This window comes from Passer montanus, unplaced genomic scaffold (assembly GCF_014805655.1).
Source record: "Passer montanus isolate IOZ18808 unplaced genomic scaffold, ASM1480565v1 scaffold14, whole genome shotgun sequence".
NCBI lineage: Eukaryota > Metazoa > Chordata > Aves > Passeriformes > Passeridae > Passer > Passer montanus.
The window spans coordinates 4,494,433-4,515,461 of record NW_024360941.1 but is presented as its reverse complement, the minus strand read 5'-3'; the positions used below and the strand labels follow the sequence as shown (position 1 = coordinate 4,515,461).

General features: G+C 34.8%; 1 protein-coding gene across 5 annotated transcripts in view; it reads left to right on the top strand.

Moving 5' to 3' along the window:
- FSTL5 (follistatin like 5) overlaps positions 1-21,029 on the top strand; it is a 376,421-nt gene that overhangs the window by 342,182 nt on the left and 13,210 nt on the right. For all 5 annotated transcript variants that reach the window (XM_039700303.1, XM_039700304.1, XM_039700305.1 and 2 more), the window contains 2 exons: positions 5,543-5,650; positions 7,036-7,160. In XM_039700303.1, the coding sequence (XP_039556237.1) occupies positions 5,543-5,650; positions 7,036-7,160 (233 nt within the window). The remainder of the gene's footprint in view (positions 1-5,542; positions 5,651-7,035; positions 7,161-21,029) is intronic.

Sequence of the window (21,029 nt, the reverse complement as noted above, 5' to 3'; positions counted from 1 at the left end):
CCAAGATCTAAGTAGGATAATGGATTTTGTAACAAATCCTAAACACCTGTCCCCTAGTGCTCCCTCCTTCCTGGACTTAGTTTTATTCCTGACTCTCTGCCTCCTCCCCCACCAGCAGTGAAGGAGATGAGGAATGGGGGATCAGTTTGTCACATGTAATTTCTGCTGCTGCTTCTTCCTCAGGGAGAGTAGTCTTTTCCCTTCTCTTGGTTGGCCATTCCCATGGGAGACAGTCCTCCATGAACTTCTCCAGTGTGAGTCTTTCCCGTGGGCTTCAGTTCTTCACAAGCTCCTCCAGTGTGAGTCTCTTTCCATGGGATACAGTCCTTCAGGGACAGATTGCTCCAGGTTGGGTCCCCTGTGAGGTCACAAGTCCTGCCAATAAACCTGTTTCAGTGTGGGTGCCTCTTCACAATTTCACAGGTGAACTTGCTGCAGTAGAGGCTTCCCATGGATTCAGAGCCTCCTTCAGGCATTCACCTCCTCCAGTGTGGGGTCCTCCAGGGGCTGCAGGTAGATCTCTGCTCCACCCCAGACCTCCATGGGCTGCAGGGGCACAGTTGCTTCACTGTGTTCTTCACCACAGGCTGCAAGGGAATATCTGCTGGCTCACCTCAAGCATCTCCTGCCCCTCCTTCTCCACTGACCTGGGCATCTGCAGAGCTGTTCCTCTGACATATTCCCACTCCTCTCTCATCTAGTTGCAAGCACAAGAGCACTTCTGTGCATCTCAGCTATCTTACCCCAGAGGTTCTACCCCACCAGTGGTTGACTGGATATTGGCCAGCACTGAGTCTGTGCTGGCACCAGCTGGCATAGGCTCTGTTGGGCATGGGGGAAGTGTCTGGCATCTTCCTACTGAAGCCACCCATATAGCTTCCCCCTGCTACCAAAAGCTTGTCACACAAACCCAGTGCACCAAGGTACAAGGCAGTGCTTATAGTATCATCATATTTATAGGAAACAGGTGTTCCTTGGCTACATAAAACACTTTTAAAATTTTTTTATTAGAAACCTAACTAAATTGTTAATAAAAAAACACACTTAAATAGAGCTTTTCTTCATGCCTTTTGGTTTTCTCACTGATAAGTAAATGGAAAATCTTTAAAGTATAGATTATATGTTAGGTTCCAGGGAGACAGTATTGTGTCCTTTCAATACTTAAAGGGGACTTAAAAGGAAGTTGGAGACAGATTTATTAATAGGGACAGTGGAAATAGGCAAGGAGTAATGGTTTTAAACAAAAAAAAAAATGGTAGATGCAGACTAGATATAAGGAAGACATTTTTTATAATGAGGTTTGCAGAACACTGTCAGAGGTTGTGCAGAGAGGTGCTACAAGCCCCATCCCTGGGAACCTTCAAAGTCAGTTTAGATGGGGCTCTGAGCAAACTGATCCAGTTGAAGATTTCCCTGCTCACTACGGAGGTTTTGGACTAGATGACTTTTAAAAGGTCTCTTCTAGCTCAAACTATTCCATCATGTAAGTAGGTACACACATGTATTCTGTATAGGCGTATAAAATTTAAAAATAAATTTTAAAATTGCATTTATAAAATTGCATGAATTTCAAAAATAATTTTAATACTTTTGCCTACTTGAAACACCTGCTTTCTGAATTCTGTGTCAGCTGACTCAGATATGGCTTCCTCAAAGCTTGAACTATCCGAATGGTGGCAAGGACTTATAAAATATTTTATTTAAGAAGTGAATAATAAAAAAGTGGTGGGTTTTTTTTTTACTTAAATTTGCCTTTGCATATTAAAATACAGATAAAATGAGTTGGTAATGATTTTTTTCCTGAAAACTATAATTTTTACAACTGGTTTGATGTATTACTTCTGGAAGACAGAGTAAAAACCCACAATCTCAACACAGCCCACAAATTTGATGGACTGGAATATCTGGCAACATTTTCCATGGTCTCTGACTGACATTCAGGTGTCAACTTCCTTTTCTCCACAGGAGGGATGAAATATCATTATAATTGCATTTATTAGCATTTAGACTTCAGTGTCAAAAGCACGATTCCTCTTGAGCTCACTGAAAATAGGTTTTAATTTAGGTTTTATGAAATATGTTCACTGGTAGGCTTTTCTAATTTGTCTTTAGTTACATTATTTATTGTTTCAAATGTATAAGAACATATATCACTTTATCATTAAAAAATTGCAGAGATACTTACTGCAAAGATGTATGTTAATTAAAAAGTAAAATTCTGTAAATTAACCACTAATTAAAAGATCAGCCCTTCCCCAGAAATATGTAAAACAATTGTGCAGATTTTGAATGGCATCAGTTTGTTCTATCAAAAAAATATTCAGGTTTCTGTAATGAGCTGAAAAACAGATTTACAGAATTCCTAAGTACAGAAAAGAGCTTTGTGCACTAAGTCTGTGCTACTTAGTAAGTATATTGAGTTAAAACCAGGATACTCCAGAAGCTTTCATGTTATTCTGGGAAAAAAAAAAATCTACTTTCAAACGAATTTTATTTTAAGGGATAAAAAAACATTGCTTTCCCCCTAATTTAATAATAACTAGGTTATGAACTAAGGAAGGTCTAGAATTAAATTTACCCCAGCTGTGGAAAACTTTTGCAGGAATGGAAGTCTTGGTTTTGATGGTTCTAGATGTTTAAGTAATCATTACGAATTATTTTTTCTTTTCACAGTAATTAACAAAAATTTTTGGTGAGACAATATAACCAGTTTAACCAGACATAAATAAACCAGACAGTTTAACCAGTTAAATAAATTAACTGGTAACCAGATAAATAAATTAAACCAGATGTGTTACTGTCACTTTTGAACACCTAAGTAGAATTTCTACTATTTGTTACTGATCTGAATGTTACTTCCTAGGATACTCTTAGCCAAATACATGGGAAAAGTACAAGGGGACTTGTTCTGTGTCCAGCTTACCCATGCCATTATTCAAAATAAGCTTAAAAACCAAGCAAAACCAAAGCAAACAAAACAAAAAAAGAGATAAAAAATAACAGTAGTCGCAAACAAAACAAATAAATAATGAAAGCATAAAACCTATACAATCTTGTACATATAAAGTAAAACCACTGTTGATTCATAGATGGGCTTTAGAATTGAAATAAGGCTAATTTGGAATGTAGTAATGAGTCAAGAGATTGTTTGTTTAGTATTTCTTAAAACATGCATGGCTCTGTCTTCTTGTCTTTTAAAAATAAGCACTTATTTCCTGGCTTTACTTTCTGCAAGCAGGAGGAATGTTCTTACCATCAAATGTTGCTCTATTCATATGATATGCACTTACAAAAACACTTTTACAAACAGGAAGCACAGAAGGGAATTTAGATTTCCAGATCAGTCTATTTTCATTACGTAGAGTACTGCCTAGTACAGAGTAAAATAAAGATATAATTAATTCTTGGAAAATAGAAACTCACCTCCTAAATGTTCAGAAATGAGAGTATTTTTCTTGTTAGACTGCCTTTTTCTTGAAGATCATAATAATACAGAGGATACAATTTTCATACATGTACAGGTGCATTAACTATTTCTAGTCTACATCTTAATAAGAAGCCACCTTGCAAAAAAAGCACATAGGCTAGTGGGAATAAACGTGGAGATAATTTCATATTTTAAAAGCAAGAGCACTCTAATGAAACTTCCATCACTGTGCAAAAACCCAAAAGAAAATTAAAAATTTATTTGAAAGGACTTTAAGTCATGTAGTGATGCTGTTTTCTGTGTAAAAATAATGTTTATTTGACTTTGCTTATTACAATGTTTTCTCTGAAGTACTACTATACATGTTATTCCTTTCTACTATGGAAGTTAATGTAAAAGGTGTGCACATATGTGACAACTAGATTTGAAGATGATTTTTTTATGACAGGTATATTTATCAAAGTAAGTACTTTAGAGGATTCTATAGCAGATTAAATTGAAATGTAGTGGAAACATGGATGTTGTATCTTTAGAGATTTATATAGAAGGAGACTTTTTTGCTTATCCAGGTAATTCTCATTCTAAAGTCAAGGGAAGCATTTGCTTTCATTTTCAAATTCTTGAAAGCAGGAATTGTGCAGTACTGCATAGCCGCACACCACTAAGTGGGATGACTTAGAGGCTGAAGTAAACAGAATCATCATCCTTCAGTCCTCAGTGTGCTGCTGGCAGATCAGCCTGGTCAGCTAGAAACAGCTGTGAAAGTCTGCTTCTGAGATGCTTAACTCCTTTTTGCTGCTGACTTCCCTCTAGGGAGCTGTACTGCCTGTGCCTGACCCTGCAGGCAATTCCTTCTGCTCCTCCTGGCTGTGCCACGACCCCAGCTCTGAACGCAGCTGGCAGTCCTCTGGCACAACATGTATGGGTCAGACCTTTGTCTGGGAAAGCCAAAAGGAAATTTGACATGCCTTGACAAATTAGCTATACAACACTTCAAGTATTATTTTAAACTACTTGTTTTCTAGTGTGTAGCAGAAGGAAATTATCAAACACAAATGACCTTTTTCAAGGGGTAACTTGTGATTTTAAATGAGCCAGTGAGCATCCTGGCTTCATTTTCCATTTTAAAAAGGAAAAACAAATTCTGCTTAGATGAAGTGGTCGCTTGCAACACCTCAGGAGTACAGTTAAGTATCATCAGCAGTCTCAGCCAGCCATTAGTGCATTATCTTGAGGATCTACATCATTAGTTTAAATTAGGTTCACTTAATTAGCCAGCTGGTACTCTCCTTGACACACTGATAAACAAGCTGTGCTTTACAGTTCTGTAATGGTAACACTAAAAACCAATTTCCACCTATTTTTTCTCCTTAAATGATGAAAATAAAAAAGTAATCCCCCCACTTGTTTAGTCTGTGCATAACATCTCTTAATTGAATTGTTCTCCCATTTAATATCTCTGAATCCTTCAGCTTTTGTAACAAAGGAAGTTTAAAGCTCAGCTGTCTAAAAGGTTCATGGTCAGAAGTGACAGTGCTTAAAGTTGTAGGGAAAACACTTTGCTTCTGATCACAGGTCTATGAGAAGTAGCAACTGTAATTGGAAAACATATGAAAACAATTCTTCCTACTTCAACAAAATATGCACATTTTAACAGATAGGTAGTTTTGGGTGCAGCAACATCATGTCTATTTTTTTGCAGTTATATCTTCCATTAATTCTAGGATGTGACTTGAGAATACTCTTCCCTTTTTAACCATTTTTTGGTAAATGGTGTAGTTTTTCAACTGATACATGTAAAGTGAGAGTGATGTCAGGGAAGGAAGAGAAATAGTTTTGTACTTGATTAAAAATCTTTGTTTTCAACTTCTTAAAGGCTTCAATATAATGTAGTTCTGATACCAAATGTTAGAGTATGTAATAAATAAAAAACACATTTTCAGCAATTTAGTAACTGATCAGAGGGCTGTTTCAAAAATCAATAACATAATTCAAAAATACAGTCTGAAAATATCTGAAAATGTATATGTACTCATCCTTTTCATTCAAGCATATATATTATGTTTCCTTTGAAAATGTGACAAAAAAAGGATTTCTTTTCTTATTCTATTCCAGGCAGTGAGTACCGATCCTGTTCCAGTGAAACTACACTATGATAAGTCACACGATCAAGTCTGGGTGCTGAGCTGGGGAAACATGGAAAAAAATTCACCAACTTTGCAGGTGAGGTGATCACAATGATTATATGTAAGGAAATATAGACAAGTTGAACCTTTGTGTAATTGCAGTGTGTTGCATATTTTCCTTTAGGCATTATTACCATGACCCCAGCAAGGGCAGAGAAATGATTTTAGGTAACCAGAAAACAAGACAAACAACTGACCTCCCCAAAAAGTTAGTGATTATTTTCAAGACCCTTAGTCTGAACTGACAATGGCAAATTGATAGAAGGATAAGGAATGCAGCTGAAAACAGCAGCATGTTCTGTACTGCCAGTCTTTTGAGAGCAAGCTGTTGCTGTTCATGATATTTCTGTCCCTAATTAGAGGATAAACTGGAATTTAGACATAGTTCCATTTCATTAAGGTCATGTTGACATTCTGGAGGTGTCAAGCTCTGTCTTTATTGGGTTTTTTCGCATGAAAGATATTAAAAATCTTGATTTTCCCATACTTTGGAGCAGTGACAAACCTAGGGACAGTTGCTAAAGAAACATCTCAAGAAGCTGTACTTAGCTTTCTACTTTTTTATTAATTTCTATTCCTTTGTTATAGCAATCCCCTGAGACTATGATAAACAACCTTATATCATAATTTAAAAATTAATTTTTCATTTGTTTTCATTTTCTTCACTCCTCCCCAGAACTGATAATTGAGTCAGTCTTATTATATTTTAAAGTGGCTGATCATCCTCACACTTTTTTTTAATTACAGTATGGATAATAGATTGTCTTCTTGTCCAAAAAAAAAAAAATCCGCTCTTAAATGCATATATATGAGAAGCATAGTGGCTATCATATGGAATTGTCTTTTATTCACCCATAAACATTTGCTTCAGAGAAGGTCCAAGAGTTTGGGATTTGAATAAAATTGGTTCATAACAATTTGAGGAGTATGTAAACTCAGTTCAGTTTGCTCTTCTGAAATATGTCTGTGCTATGTTGAATTATCTCATGATAATTGATGGGAACTGGGAGTATGCATAGCCATATGTTCCAGTGGATTTGTTGACAGCATCTTTTCACTCTGGCTAAAGTGTTTAAAAATTTAATCTCACTCTAAGATCTAGTGTAAGAAAAAAGGTAAACAAAAAACTTAGTTTAAACTAAGAACTGTTAAGGGCTTTAGTAATGTAAATGAATAAATATGGATTCAGGATTGATAAAAAACGGTGAAGGGGAAAAATAAGTATGAAGACTAAGTGTTCCAGTATGTAATAGTTCTCTGAAATCTGTAATGTTGATTGGCTTTATTCACTGTTACTTGCATTCCTTTTCTTGGTAACATGAAACAAGAGAATACAGAGGCAATACTGTATTCATTCATTTGGATAGACATTTGAGTTTCAAAGGGTACTTTTATAGTTTATGCTGATGTTACTTTGTGCAGGTGATAACACAAGCCAGTGGGAGCATTTCTCATCACACAATCCATACTCAGCCCGTGGGGAGGCAGTTTGACAGAGTGGATGACTTCTTCATCCCAGCCACAACCCTTCTCATTAGCCACGTGCGGTAAGTTTCTCTGAATGTAGGGAACGTCGCGTTGTCTTTGTGTTCGTCCTAAGAACAGGTTCTGGCTCTGAAAGAACTGAACAATTTGATCAGCTGGATTTTAAAAGACATATGGAACACAGAAAGAAAGGCTGAGGAAAACAGGACAACACTTAACACAGGCATAAAGCAGAGCTCTCCCCAAGACCTCTTAGAGGAAAATCTATTTTTCTTCCTCAAAATACACTAGTAAGAATGTGATATATAATTTTCTTTCCATGGGTTTTTTTTCTCTGTAATATTTCTACTTCTAGATATTGAATAATTCTGCCGTCTAGGATTTTTTCGTCTGAGTATTTCATTAATGTGTATTAGTACTTTGTATGTTTAAAACTTCCAAGTTTTTTTGCAAGCTGACACAGAACCATTTCGCCTCAAAACAGCTCTGCCAACGATTATCCATTATTTTTTCTGATATTCCAAGTTCAGGTTTCTATAGGAATATCTTCATTGGGTAATCTTAACTGTCATCATTCTGTTCTAGCAAAATTCTCAAATTACGGGTGTAAATAGGCATCTTCATTAAAAAGGATAGAATTTCTGATTGTGGTGAGTAGTAGTCTTTTAAATGTGAAAACATGCAATTTAAGGTGATTTTACAACTGATTTTAGAATTCACGCTGTATGTGCCTGGGAAGAATCTAGTCTTCTGTAGCAAAGAACATTTGGCTTCTTCTAAAGATGTTGTTGATGAGAGATATTTTTTTTATTTCCTACAACACTAAGCTAACAAGTAAGTTAGCAATCAGCCATATGCAATTTAAAAAGAAATGTATAGAGTAATATACCTGAATAATAAATTGACTCTAAGTACCATAACTACTATATTTCTTGAACTGAATAGGCAAATTCCTGTTATGTCCCTGAAGTAATCTGTAGTCCTCACATTCAGCCTTAGAAAAACATTAAATATTTCTGCTGTATTTGGAACAGATATGTGTTGTGAGGACAAAAGTTACTGTTTCATAAACTATCAGGTACTAGATGTACTGTCTAAACACAACTTGCATTAAGATATCTTAATGTTCAAGTAAATAGGAAAATAGAACCAAGATGGATAGGGATAAACATCATACTAGGAGGGGAATCAGGACTGGGAAAAGAAAAATAGGGACAGTCCAAAGCTAGTGTTGGATTTGCTTTGTCTAACTCAAACTATTTTAGGTTGATATTTTGCCCAAATAGGTGAAGTAGGCACTTCCTGCTTTGCATGTTACCTTCAGGTGCTGAGTCATTTCACATGTTCTGTATGCAACTCAACAGAAAATAGAATGAAAGAATAAAAAAACCACACAGGAATAAAAAAGGGCTATGAAATCAATTGAATACTGAAAGAATAAAATCTGATAAGTACCTGCAGATATATAATAAACATGTAAATCAGTTCAGGCCTAATAAAATATTTTTGGGGTTTTTTTTTGTTGTTGTTGTTGGGGTTTTTTTTTTTTTGGTTTTTTTTTTTTGTTTTTTTTTTTTAATATTCACATGCCAGATAAAATTGCCAAGATTGCCAAAATGCCAGAAGAAAATTCCTGGTCTAACAAAAAAGTCTGTGGTAGTTTGTCCACTGCTAAACTCATAGATTTGGGGGGTTTAATGAACAAAATCAATCTGGTGTTATCAAATAATGAGCTTAAGGGAAATGCTATTAATTCCTAGTGCCTTTTCTAAAAAGAAAATTTAAAAAACACTATGTAGACAAATACAGTGCTTTTATTTCAAAGTATTCTTCAAGAGCTGTTTATGTTAATCAGTTGTTGAAGAATTTGTCTTCCATAACATCTGGCCTGCAAGTACCTTGCTTTTTTTGTTTAAATTAGAATGCAATATGTGAACAATGTTATGGGAAAGATTTAAAATTAACTGTATTCATCAAAATAGTAGTGATGTAGAAAATCCCAGTCTATTAAAGCTAATATTCAGTCCAGTTAATATCCAGACCAGTGAAAAAAAAAAAACAAAACCTACTCAATCACAGCATGTGTTTCTTAAGGCTGTTAGGCAACAAACATAGAGCTTGAGTTTATTATTCCTGGGAGTGTATAACAACCAGGGGAGTAATTTATAAGTATGAATTGCAGAAAACAGCTAAGTGGGAAATAACCCCACTGGCTAGGTTGGCTGGTGTAGTTAATTGCCCAAGGGCCCTATTTACTCTTTGTCAGAAATCAGCTCCCTTTAACCATGCAACACCAGCCCCTTTCAGAAAAATGACAACTTTCTGTAACTAGGTGCATTTGTCACTTGTAAACTAAAATTTTGAATGATGAGGCAGAAGACAGCATGCATGGCTTACTAAATTAGCATCCAGAACTGAACACACTGTCTAAATAAAGGCAATTCTAAGCAAAAAAAGGCATATCACTTAAAAGAATTAAATAAGTTTCCTAACAGCTAGCACAAACCATCTGATACCATCTGCAGTGTACTACTATCTACAGCATATTCTGTCCAGTAGGTTGACTTGCTGACACATAGGAACAGAAGTCAAGGCAAATAATGTAAATCCATAAGGAGTCTTTTTTGTTTTTAATTTTTAATAATAGCTAAAGTGGTAATTTCTAGTAGTTTGTATATAAGTATTTAAAACTTATATTGCAAAATAATTTATTTAAGAAGTGGTGGAACTATACTTTTGATTTACCTAGGTCAGTTATTTTTATATATGAAAATCCAAATAGGCTTCCCATTATTAAAAATGAAAATTCTACACATTTTAATGCTCTTTTGGGCAGCAGATAATTTAGGACACACTTCCTCCAGATCAGACATATGAAGAGATACTATAAATTGTGGTCTCAAGTAAACCATAATTCATTCCAAAGGAGAAAAAAAATGTTTTCCCGTATTTTTCCTACCACTGACTGAGTTAATTTTTTCTTGTACTTATCACACAGCAGGAGTCAGAGCAAATAAACTTTTGGTTTGGTAACCAGCAGGCATAACATTCATTCATGCTCTGAACAGCTGTGATGAATCATCAAAACATCAACTAACCAAACTAGGTAGGCATGAGCCAAAAGAAGTAGTGGAAGAATAGATCAATTTTTTGTCTTTAATTTTTTTTTTTATGGTTGGTGGTTAGTTGATATGTCTGCAGAAGAGGACAAACAAAGAAACTTTATCATTTCAGATAAAAATGTGGTAGGTTCAGTACCACCAGTTAGTTTTAGCATGTTAGGAAGGCGTCTTCCTCTCTTTTAGGTTCCAGTAACACTATTTTCTTCCACTCAAACACCATTAGGAATCAAATGTTGTTTTTTCTATAATCCTTTTGTAGCTGCATTTTTAAAGATATGTATGTGTATGTATATATTTATAAAGAAAATATCTCTTAGGTTTAGTGAAACTCTACTAATTATCGCCCTAATAATGTCTAAAGCAGCCCCACTGATGTTTCCAGATAGCAAGTTCATGGTTTTACAGAGAGTCTCAGTTGCAGACAGATGTGGTTGGCATCCCATTGTAGAGGTGACTTCATTCTAGATTTTCCTGTCTGGTTCTTTTGACAAGACTAGTTCACCTGCTGACTTGAAGGGAGGAATTGCATCATGCCTTTGAGCATTTCTTCATGATAGAAATAAATTTCCTTCTTTTTCTCACTAAGCAAGCTCAGAGTTTAGAGAAAGTCAGTTTCCCATGAGTTTTTATGAGTTTGTTGTGCCAGCTGGTTGTGGTGCAATGCACAACAGATCTTAATCTTAGAAAAAGAGGCTATGACACAAAACAGTAAAACTTGTTAGAGAGAACACTGAAGGAAGTTTGTTCAGTCTTGCAGTTGGAAATCTGAAGATTTCAAGGAGAAAAAAATATATATTTATCTTGCCTATGTTGAAAAACAACCCATCCTGCTGTTATCATTGGCTGTGCACTCACTGTCAATATACTTTGAATTATACCAAGGGAATGAATGAATGAATGAATGAATGAATGAATGAATGAATGAATGAATGAATGTAAAGCACTGAGTTTCATGCACACTTTCATGCTCATATTTTCAGTAGACACAGGTTGAAAAAGTCTCCCCTTTCCCCCATTTCTGTTGAAAAATTACCAAACACCAGGGCCATAAAAGTAGGTAGGATGAAACCTATTAAGCTGTACTAAATAGTACAAATGCCAAGGTGTTTTTCTTCAGCTCTTTCTGAAGATTTTTCCTTCTGTAGATGCACCTTATAAGAATTGGATATATGTTTTCAATATTTGTCCTTATACATTTAATAAGAAGAAAATTTTATTCAGCGAGCTATTTCTGTTCCAAAGCGATTCAGGACAACCAATGATCTTGTCCTTAATTGTCTGCTAATACCACTTCTTATCATAAAAATAGACTTTTGCAATTAGTATGTGGGATGGCTGCAGAAAGATGACTTGTACAATAGTCATGAAAATATATTCTTGGAAGCCTAAGGAGCAAAAGGGCTGATTGTTTGAGCTCCAGTGTTCATAAATGGAAATGAACAAAAGATAATTGGAATAAATGAAGGTCTTTCACTACACTGCAAAATGTTTCAAAAGCAGTGTTAAATGAACACTCTGTAATGGAGTAACTCCAAGCTTGTAGATGTTTTAATCTTTGAGCAGTGTTTTAAATGTCATACTGTTACCTGACCTACCAAGTGGAAGAATGAGCAGTCAACTCACTGGTGAGATGGTTCTGGCTCTGAATAGAGTTAACATATTCTGTTTGAGTTTTTTCTCTCTTTTTATGCCTCTGTTGTGTACGTTAATAGGGGAAGCAGTCTTTCTAAAATTACACTTATTCATGTGCACAAAACAATCCAAAAACTAAGCTTTTCTTTAAGTGGTAATTGGAATGTGCTGCCAATGCATTCCTGTGAACCTTCTTAAATGAAACCCATGTGGAGCAGTGAGTCAGTACATTCACATTTCATTCCAGAGTTTAAGCCCCTACAGAGGTGTGAAGTAGCTGACAGGGTGTGAGAGCAATTTCAGTGTTTCTATGCAAATAATCAAACAGAAGATATTTTTTCTCTTGCAAAAATCCTACATAATCAGAAAAAGCTTTCTATTCAGTAGTTTCTGAGTGAAACAATGGAAGAACTACATGCTAAGTCAGCTGTAGATTAAACATTAACAAAAGAAATATGATTAATTTAGGGGTTGAATTTTTCACATAGACAGTATGATTTAGTGTGAAGATAAGGGACAATTTAATATTTTGCAATTCAGTTAACAATGCACATTAGGACAGTTCTTAGTTGTCAAGCTATAAGCCTGTAATGATTCTGGGAAAATAGGGAAAGAGCTTGAAAGCCTGAGGAAACAGAAAGCTCAGCAGTACCAGGGCAAGAAAACAAGATATATTCTGCAATTTCTGATAAGGATTGTGGCATCTGGCAGCGCATCCTACATGGTGGCACAGCACGCAAAGGAGGGATAGGGGTTCACTCTGTAGCCTCCTGCTCTGTGTGTTAGTGAGAGACTCATGCTAAATGGAAACGTTGTGTTCATTTTTGCCCCCCAAAAGAAGGACCCTTCTGGTCAACAAATATGTTGCTTTTGAAAAATAGGGGTTTTTGGAAAACATAGAGAGGAGACAGCAAAGCATTTTTCTCTCGCTGTTTTTGGATTTAAATAGTGGATTTTAGAGCATCCTTGTTCCACAGATAATCTAAAGAATGAAAGATTGAGAGATTCAGCTCAGTTTTATAGCATTGAAACTTACTTTGTCCAACTACCACCAGTGGCAACAACTATTAAAATAAGTTTTTAGAAATGTGAAATCCTCTTAAGTGCATCAGACCTATATTCTCTACTTCCGACCTTCTCTGTTCACATATTCCCACCCAAAAATTTCATAAATGTAGACCCTACATATCTTTAAACTAACAAACTCTCAGTATTTTAGATAATTATAAGATTTTAGAAATGTGAAATCCTCTTAAGTGCATCAGACCTATATTCTCTACTTCAGACCTTCTCTGTTCACATGTTCCCACCCAAAAATTTCATAAATGTAGTCCCTACATATCTTTAAACTAAGAAACTCTCATACCAAGTACCCAAATTTACATCTGCATCCTCTTTTAGCTCCATTCCTATACTCTACTGACAAGGAGCAGTGTTTGCAGGCTTTAAAATGTACTAGGCAGTACAGATTCCCAACTGTGTTTGTGGCAAAACACCTATGGAAATCATGAAGATTAAGATAATTACCACCATTCCACAAGTCCAGTTAAGATTTGCTGTCACTGAAATGATGATCAGAGGTGTACATAATGTTTTTGGAGCCAGGGCATTTGGGAATTCAGGAAGAAAATATTTTCACAATATTTTTAAAGTTCATTTTCATCTCAGTGCTATGAAATTTAATAAATAATTAATTGCACATTTAAATGTAGCAAATATAAAACTATTTTAATATTTTTATTCTGTGAGACTGCTTCTGGCATTGCAAAATAAAATGCATGTGTAGAAATACACACATATGTATAAGGAATTGGTCTTTAAATCTGTCTTGTTTGTGGAATCAGTTATTCGGCATGCCTTTTTCCACATCAGCTGACAATTCAATACTGCTTGACCAATTTATTTAACTTATGGTCAAAATCTTTTCCTCTTAGGTATCTTGAGTAAAACTTCACAATGTTCTTGAACAACAAATTCCAGCTGTCAGCAGAAAAAAAGATTGTATAAAAAAACATTTCCACTTCAGTGTGACTGTTTAGAAATGAGACTTCCCTTCAAATGTTACCTGAAACATGAGGCTGCAGCCAGCCTTTGTAGCCCTAAGAAACAACATCAGTCAAAAACAAAGAAACAAAAAAAGAAAAGAATCCTTTTGTTCTACTTGACCTTCCCCATTAGCTCAGGAAGTTCCTGGAACCTGACTTAAGTAAGTCTAGTCAGTTGTAGTGCAACAAAAGGTAGTTTTGCTTAATTGTAATTTTTTTGTTATTTTTCACTCTGTAAAGTTTCTTCTCTTTTGCATGTGCAGAAGTCATTACAGGAATATTTACCTTTGGAAAAAATACCATCTGCCATCTGAAGTGGACAAAACCATTGCTAAAAAGAAATGCTGTACCTGTCTCCTAGAACCTACCTGCTTTGAAAAATTCAGCATGTACCAATATTAGCATATAGAAATACATGAAACAATGTAATTAGTTTAAAAACATAATCAACTATAAGAAAAATCCCTGCAATTATGGCACATAATTTGTTGTACTCAGTGGATAGAACTTATATTAGTGTTGTCTTAATTATTTGTTGTTTTACCAAAAATGCCTTCTCCTAGAACCTACCTGCTTTGAAAAATTCAGCATGTACCAATATTACCATATAGAAATGCATGAAACAATGTAATTAGTTTAAAAACATAATCAACTATAAGAAAAACTAATCCCTGCAATTATGGCATGTAATTTGTTGTACTGAGTGGATAGAACTTCTCTTAGTGATGTCTTAATTACTTGTTGTTTTACCAAAAATGCCCCAGATTATAAAGACTCATTTATTAGCTTGGAGGCAATCTTAAACTGATGCAATCAACCCTTTTGGGGGTGGGGGGGGATTTTTTTTTTTTTTTGTATGTTTATTAAGAAACAACCAGAACACAATTATTTTACAATTATTTTTAAAAATCTTGCTCGGTCTGGCTTGGATGGAGCTGTTTTCTTGACAGCAGCAAGAATTGTGCTGTAGTCTAGATCTGTGACAAAAATGTAGTAAAAATGTGATTGGATGTTTTCATTTGTTCAGTTCTATTTTTTGACATTTAGAATAGATTTTTGCTAATTGTGTTTAAGCTATCCTATTTGTTATGTTACAAACCCATTTTAAATGGGTTTAAATCATATGAATCAGGCTGTGAGGAAACTTCGAAGTCTACACAAATAAGACTATTTTTGTGTTCCTTCCATGGGTCCTCAGCTCTCAGCAGGTAACATCTTATGGTGAATAAAGCATCCAACTTCCATCTTAACAGAGCCACTCAAACCAACTCCCACATCCTATACAGTCTACAAATTAGAACACAGAAATTTGCCCTGATGTGCCTGATCATTTTTGCCATGATGATCATGCATTTTGAAATCAAATGTCATCTCTGATGCTTCTATGTGCAAAAAATAATATTTTACCATGTTTTTTAAAAACAAAAATTATGGACTTTTGTGTTGTTGGTTTTTCTTTTGTTTCTGTTTAGTGGATTTTTTTGTTTTTGTTGGTTTTTCTTTTTTTTGTTGTTGTTGCATGTAATATTTTCTTAATTTGGGTCCCTAGTAGAAACTAAAAGGAGAGAAAGGAATTGTGATAAAGTTCAGTATTTGTTCTTGAGAATATTCACATATCCTCAGCTATATCAGTATGTAGACTTCATGTTTAAGATGAAGAAAAAGATCTATTCAGACTGTTTTGCTGTGTGTTATTTACCACCTTTGTAGTCCTTCTCTTTACCTCGTTATTCATTCTCTACTGGTGCTGACTGTTTCTTTTGACATATATAAATTTGACTGTTCAGTCCATATGGCATCTGTGCACCTTGATGTTACCACATTTCTGAAGTGCCAGATTTTCTTAATCCTATCCTACCTTGTACTGACATTTAGGAGTGCCTTTAGAATGTCTTTTGTTCGCTGTGTCAGTATAGCTAGCCATTTCTTTGACTTATTGCTTTAAAAATTTGATTGGGTTTTTTTATTAAATTTCTATCTCTCCTTCCCTAGAAAGTATGAGACAGAAGAATGCATTTGCTGCCAACACTAAAAATAGATTTTTGCTGTGTGGGTTCCTTTATTATATGACATGAACAGTTTAATATATTCCTGGATACTAAAAATGTAGAAATTAAGTTACTTCACTTTGTCCCAAAATTTCTTGGACTATTTCCTGTCAGCATTGGACAAAAATTTGCAATAATTTGAAAACTTATTGTAATATACATCTTGTAAGTGCTCCCCCAGGGAGACCTCAAACAATTCACAGACACCTGCATCACTAGTACCCTAAAAATTCAGAAAAAAAAACTAAAAAAAACCCTAAGCTGTGCAAATGTGCACTAAAAGTCAGAAGTCCTGAGCTTTGTGCAGTGTGTTAAAAAAAAAAAAATCATCTCTTCCCACAAGAAGTGCTTGTAAGCACTTACTTGATTTATCCAGTGGAGTAGAATACAACTTGCATAGACTTTCCCCAGATAAATGCTTAAAATATTGTATCCCTTTTGGTTTTTCCACCCAAGTAAAAACAATCCCAGTAAGAGGGAGAATTTTGTTGATGACACTTACAATGTCATTTACTTCAGCTCAGCAGCATTAAATTTGTGGTGTTCATTTTATAATCCAGAGCCCATCTTATTAAATATGATGTAGGATAAACTCAGAAGCTGAAAGCTTACCAATGTGTAAAACTATCTATTTTATAATATTATATTCTATCTCTCTTACATATTGTCTAGTAATGGATTTTTTTTTTCTATTCAATCTCAGAGCACAAAGCTTAATTTGAGATCTCTTTATTCTAAGAACATAACACTTGTCAGGATTCCTCCAAGCCCTTGCTGAAATATTTCTTCTCATCTGTCTTGCATGGCTGTCTTGAAGTCCTTGATATCCTTATTTTTCAAAATAATGGTCAGTATGGGCTGAGAGAGTAAAGGAAAGAGAGAAAAAAAATAATCATTTTAGTATGTTTGACCATCACTGACTGTGGAGTCTTTGACATCTAATTTAATCCTCTCTACACTGAGCTCCCTCAGTAAAAATGGAAACAGAGACACCATAGTCACTTCTATGAGGAGTATAAAAAGCAGTATCAAAAATTAATAAAATCTTCAGAACAGATCTGTGAATGTCAGTCTCTGCAATCTTGGAATACTTACTGTAGAGACCATTTTCAGATCTCTCAGGTGATATTCAGCACTTGTTATCCCCTTTGTGTGAGACAGCAGGTCACTTTCGGGTTTTTTACTTTTGCCCCTACCCCTTGCGATGTCTTTTTCTATTATATTTCAGTACACTTAAGGATCTAATCAGGAACATTTTCATTACTAAGACTCTGCTCCCACAGATCTAAAAATTTTCATTTCATACTATTTACAATTGACTAATAAGTTCCTTTCTGAATTAATCTGTGAAAACTTGTATTTATTTTTATCAGTATTATTAAGCAAACTTGTGATTTCTGATGGATTAGATCTCTGCTGCCATCTATTTTTATCATAAAAAGGTATTGCTTGATCCACATAATAATAATTATTTCAATGAAAGCAAGTTATGTCTAGCTATATATTAGTTTTCCTCCTTCATCCCATATACACTGTAAATTTCAAAACTTATCTGTTATTTAATAGATATTTTTTTCTTCTACTTGGAGAAGTACAGATGAGATTTCTAATGTGCAAATCTATAACAGCACAAACATTCATGTTTGTATTTTGAAACCTGAAGTTTTCAAAACCCAGAACTTCTTCCCAAGCAGAAGTATAATAAAAGAGTCAATATTTTTAGAAAACTAGACCTGCAATCAAATTCTGTTCTTTATATCACAGAAATTATAGTGATGATCTTTTTTTACTCTAAAATTACTCATTTTCCATAAGAGTGGGCCCACAGCATTTTGGTCTGTGGGTTTTATTTTGGCTTTTTTTCCTGTTTCTGAGCATGGAATATTGGGAGGCTTTAAACAAAATTTTTATTCACTCAGGATAAAGTAGATAATAGTTTGGGGGTTTTTAATTGAACAAATAATTTTATTATTAGGTTAGAAAATTTCTCTTTTGTACAAAAATACTGGTCTTCGCTTCTTGTACAGATAATTTTGATTGTAGCTTATTTAATTCTCTTCTGTTATATTTACTTTCTATTTTGAGAGCATAATTATCCTCAAGTGATTGATTTCAGATTTAAAAAAATGTCTATAGTCTTCATGACGGTAATCTCTTGGGGTGGGCCAAAACCAGAAAGGATAGAGGCCATCAGTTTTTATATTATGCTTCTCCTCCTCCTCATCTTCTAGTCTGTCAATCTTCCTGAAGTGAAAAATTCTTAAAATTCTTACATTTCTTAAAGTTTTATGTTAATATACTCTTTAAAAAAATGAAAAAATAAATTTATCCTCATTTTTAGGAAAAAAAAATCCCAAATATTTTCTCCATTTTGTGTTTTTAAACAATGCTTAGATATTTCCTCTTTTATACTGACTGCAGTTGGAGTGATAAGCAATATATATGGCTTGTCTAAAAGAAGAAAATAGCATAGAGAGGAACTCAGGTTGTTAATTTGCCACCTGTTGGCAGCTCCACACTTGCATCTTGCTTGGCTGTGTGTGCATGGAAGAGGCAAAGTAAGTTGCTCTCCCTGAAGGAAGAGGGGAAAAAAATGACACCTTGCAAATTTAAAGAAGCAGTGTCAGAATTCACATGACTTTGGCACTTTTCTAGCACAGAACTTCTTTGAAGTCCTGCACCGAGTTTCTTCTTGCTTTGTTTTTCTCTTGTGACCTTTGCTTTAGGGTGTTTTGCACAATAACCCAGTATACATTTCACGGTATTATAAAGACAAAAAATATTGCTAAGACAGTTTGGACCTAACTCTGCTTAGTTAGGTCCAAATAGTTAATTCAAGTAATAGTGTCTCGGTGGGCTTTAATTTCTTCTTGTGTTACCCATGCTTTAGAACGGGAAAAGTTGTGTAGCATAGTCTGTGTACTGTTCCCTTGCACAGCTTTCATAGTTCCTGTCCACAGGAATATTTTAAAAATAATTCTTTATAAACCAGGAAATTTCCTGAACTTCTAAAATCAGTACATATAGCGTGGTTACTAGACACATTCTATATATGTATTTTTCTCAAAAGATATTAGTTATATTTTGTAAATTCGTTGTCTGAAGTGGATTCCATCTTGATATTTTGCAGCAGTGTTAGTTCTGTCAGAGTATACCAAGTACTTCAGTAGTGTCATGAAAACATAGTTCACGAAGATGTGATAAACAAAGCTGCTCTTGGAAAATTCATACATAAGATTTGCAGCAGTTCGTAGATCTCCACAAAACCCTAAGACAAAAATAAAAGGCAGACTCTGAAGAGTTTCTCTGTGTATGTTTGATGACTCTCTAGCCTTGAAAAAGTACTGAAATTGATTTTTATGGCTGGCAAATTATACTTTTTGTGAAAAGAAAAATGATGGTTTTCTGTTAAAGCTATGCTTTGAGAGAGGTGAAAATCATCTTCAGAGATTCCTGAAGATTCTGGGAGAGACATCTCTGTTTTTAGGGCTGTTTTGTATGGAGACTTATGTAACATTCTTCACTCTGTGCAGGTACTTTCAGCAGTGCCAGCTATTCCTCGAATCAGTAGTTTGAATTTCTGACCGCAAAGGCAAGCTTTAACAGCTCCTACTGCTGTATGATGCCTGAACTTGTTATAATGGCTTGGAGAAACAGACAATCACATTTCAAATGTAATTCTAGCTCTTAGTCACATTGTGATGTAATGTCAGTCATTTAAGCTTCAATTGCCCAAACCTGTGCAAAGTTTTACAAGGCTATATTTGGATATTATGTTTTCATGCTGAGAGGATGCTTATGGTGAGTGTGAGGTTCAGATTGTAGGCACCTAGATTTAGATGTGAAAACGCAGTATATCTGTGGGTGTAAGCTGTCTGTCTCCTGCAATGGTTCCTGGAGATTTAGTCTATACACACAGCATATAAACAGTATTTCTCACCCCCTACAGGCCTCTGGTACTGATTATTTTAAAAATTTCTTTGGACTCTGTTAACTGTATAGTTTAGATTTCTGCTGGCAAAAAATAGCACCTAAGATTTTCAGCTCATATTTAGACATACATAGTTGTGCATAGAAATGTAGATGTTCTCAGAAGAGGAATGCTACCTGTAGATAATTATTTTTGCACTAAGGAGTTGTGTTGATGCTGTACATTTGTAATGGCAATTCTTATTGATGATACGTTTGAAGAGGAGGGAAGCAGCTGTGCTTGATTAGAACTGCAGAAATCGTTTTTTCTTGTTGATTTCAAAGCAATAAGGGTATAAATATAAACAAATTGATATGTTTATGTATTCTGGAAGAGATACAGTTAAGACATATAATTTTGAGGTTTTTTTATTTTCTGGTTCATATATCAATTTTTAATAAACTGATGAAAAGAACAGATTATAAAAGCTACAGTACTAAAACTAAACTAGTCATTGTGCCAGAGCACTCATTTTGCACATGTGCTTAATCTAAACAGCACTTTCCTTTTAAATTTCAAAGTGTATTACTTGAAATCCTTATCAGAGCCACCCAGAACTCAACTCTCTGTGGCTTGAGATCTAGCACTGCTGTCCTTGGTGATACATGATACTGATATGTAGACATTCAATTCTCCAGTTCATCAGCTGAAAATGAAAGCATTTATGTTCAATCCTAAGAGAGAGAGCATGCTTATCCCTTGAGAGGAAAAGGCAAAGTTGTCGCTTTCAAGGATACTACCACTTGATGTCAAACAGCATCAGTGGGGTCTTTGTAGGAAAATTTGGAAGACACAGGATTGTGCAGAGAGTATCAGTGAAAATATTTGGAAACTTAGGATGGAGACCCAGAGGCAAAAATTATTTTTACTTTTCCACTTGTTATTTTAGAAGAAAAAACAGTGAAAGAAGGGATGTCCTAGTATGTGATTTTCTTCCTATACTTCACCTGCAAGCTGATATTATACCTGTTGTATGCATGTTTATGTTTGTAACATGCTCTTTTTATATCAAAAAACCCATACCTTCATTAAAACTCTGCAGACTGGCAGTAAATAAACCACAGATATGTGAGAGTGATATTTCATGCAATTTCAGCACTGGTGTGGGATTTTT